The 1,930-nt window shown below is 47.9% G+C and overlaps 1 protein-coding gene across 1 annotated transcript in view; it reads left to right on the forward strand.

Moving 5' to 3' along the window:
- Nucleotides 1–1,930, forward strand: part of SUDS3 (SDS3 homolog, SIN3A corepressor complex component) — a 50,503-nt gene that overhangs the window by 208 nt on the left and 48,365 nt on the right. Inside the window, exons 2-3 of the mRNA XM_019506767.1 lie at nucleotides 1–140; nucleotides 1,828–1,897. Coding sequence (XP_019362312.1) covers nucleotides 1–140; nucleotides 1,828–1,897 — 210 coding nt within the window. The remainder of the gene's footprint in view (nucleotides 141–1,827; nucleotides 1,898–1,930) is intronic.

The following is a 1,930-nucleotide window of genomic DNA, read 5'->3' on the forward strand; positions in this document are numbered from 1 at the left end:
CGCGCCGCCGGCCCCCGCGCCGCCCGGGACGCCCCCCAACGCCCTGCCGCCCGGCCCCGAGTACTACGAGGAGGAGGAGCTGGAGAGCGCCGACGAGGAGGACGGCGAGCGCAGCGCCCGCGCCCGGGACTCCGACGAGGGTGGGCGGGGCCCGCGCCCGGGAGCCTGGGTGGGGCAGGGGGAGACTCGCACCTTCCTCGCTAGTCGGGGAGGGGTGTGTGCAGTGTAATGGTTGTACGCGTAATACATGCTCATGCACGTGTGTGTGTGTCACGTACACACGCATGTGTTTTTACGGCTTTGAGTGCGCATGTCTAAAAGCACGAGGTTTTGTGAGCTGACACTCGCTTCATCCCCACCTGGGACCTGGTTAGGAGCAGCTGTGGGGCAGGAGGAGCAGGGAGGGTCACTGCTTTGGATCTTAACCTCAAGATCAGGGTTTCTCAACCCATGGGTCTTGACCCAAAAATGGGTTGCAAGAATATAGGAGAGAGTTGAAAACAAACTTTACAAATGGATTTTCCTTTAAAGGAGAAAAATGTAGGAACTCTGTGGTCCCCCCTTGTCTCACACACACACTGCTGCCCCTTGCTCTGGGGGTGCGGGCAGCAGGTTGGGAGCGAGGGACACTGGGTTGGGACTGGCCATCAATGTTTACAAATCGGTCCTGGTACAGAAGTTGAAAACTGCTGCTCTAGACTCAAGCCCCCCTGCCCCCCATCAGACTTCAGGAACCCCACTTTTTCGCTCCAGAAAAATAACCCAGTAGTTCCCCCATTGCAAAGAACTGGGCCAGGCCAAATGGTTTTGACGCTGTGGATTTCTATTTCACATCTCTGGGTTTGTTTTATGAATGGTGGGTTGGGGTTTGCGCACCTGAGTGGTAGTGTTGCACATACCTCATGGCAGCCTTGAAAGGACTTCATAGCATCCCTGCAACAGCCGGGTTGAGAATCATTGTGTTATTTCCACAAGAGAGTGGAGGGGAAATTGGTGTAAAACTGTCGCAGGAGAAACAGGAGGGATATGGGGGTGGAGTTTGGGCTAGTTTTCAGTGGAGAGAGGGATGGTAATAACAGGGGGGAAAGTCCATAGGTAGTGAGAAGAGGGGAGGAACAGAGGAGTGAAGTGAGAGAACATAGTAAAGTAGTACAGTGGCAGATTACACTGTCAGAGAGATTGTGTGAGATGGCACTAAGCATTAGTACTAGTCTCTGTTACATGTAGATGCTGAAGGACTTTTGTGAGGTGTATGCTTATGAATACTAAGCTGAATAATTCCCAGTAGCATTACTTAGCACCCTTAGTGGAAGTCTTGTCTCTGTTGTAAAACGTAACAGAATTTAGTTCTATTATTTTTTTGTTCTGGGGTTCAGGTAAAGTTTGGAGTGGTCCTGAGACTTGTAAAGGAGCTGGGGTTTGTTGTAGCAAAGAGACTATGGCAGGGATAAAAATGTAAGAAAGTCTACAACACATCCCTCATGTTATGACTAGCTTTCATGGATAGTATGAGGATTTTCTAATTTATTATAATTAGCTAGATTTATTCAAGAAACAAAGGGACAAGATGTTTTGTGTCAGCTGATTTCATTTTCTGTACTATTAAGCTTTATTCTGAATACTTGTTTTAGCAAACAGGACAGGTATGTGTAGGAAAACATGGATAGCAGCTTGCAATGGTCTGAAGATGAGTGTGTCAGAATTCACCTTTTAGGCTGCCCTAGCATTGATTAGAAATAAATGCAACTAGATAAAAATGACCTGTTTCTTTAAAATGATTTGATGCTGTGTTTTTAATGATATCAAATCTTTCTACACTTGATTCAGATACTGAGGATGCTAGCGAAACTGACCTGGCAAAACACGATGAAGAGGATTATGTAGAAATGAAAGAACAGTAAGTATTCCTGTCCCCTGCTCCTCCCTCTCC

Source organism: Gavialis gangeticus, unplaced genomic scaffold (assembly GCF_001723915.1).
Source record: "Gavialis gangeticus isolate Ggan-Ray unplaced genomic scaffold, GavGan_comp1, whole genome shotgun sequence".
NCBI lineage: Eukaryota > Metazoa > Chordata > Crocodylia > Gavialidae > Gavialis > Gavialis gangeticus.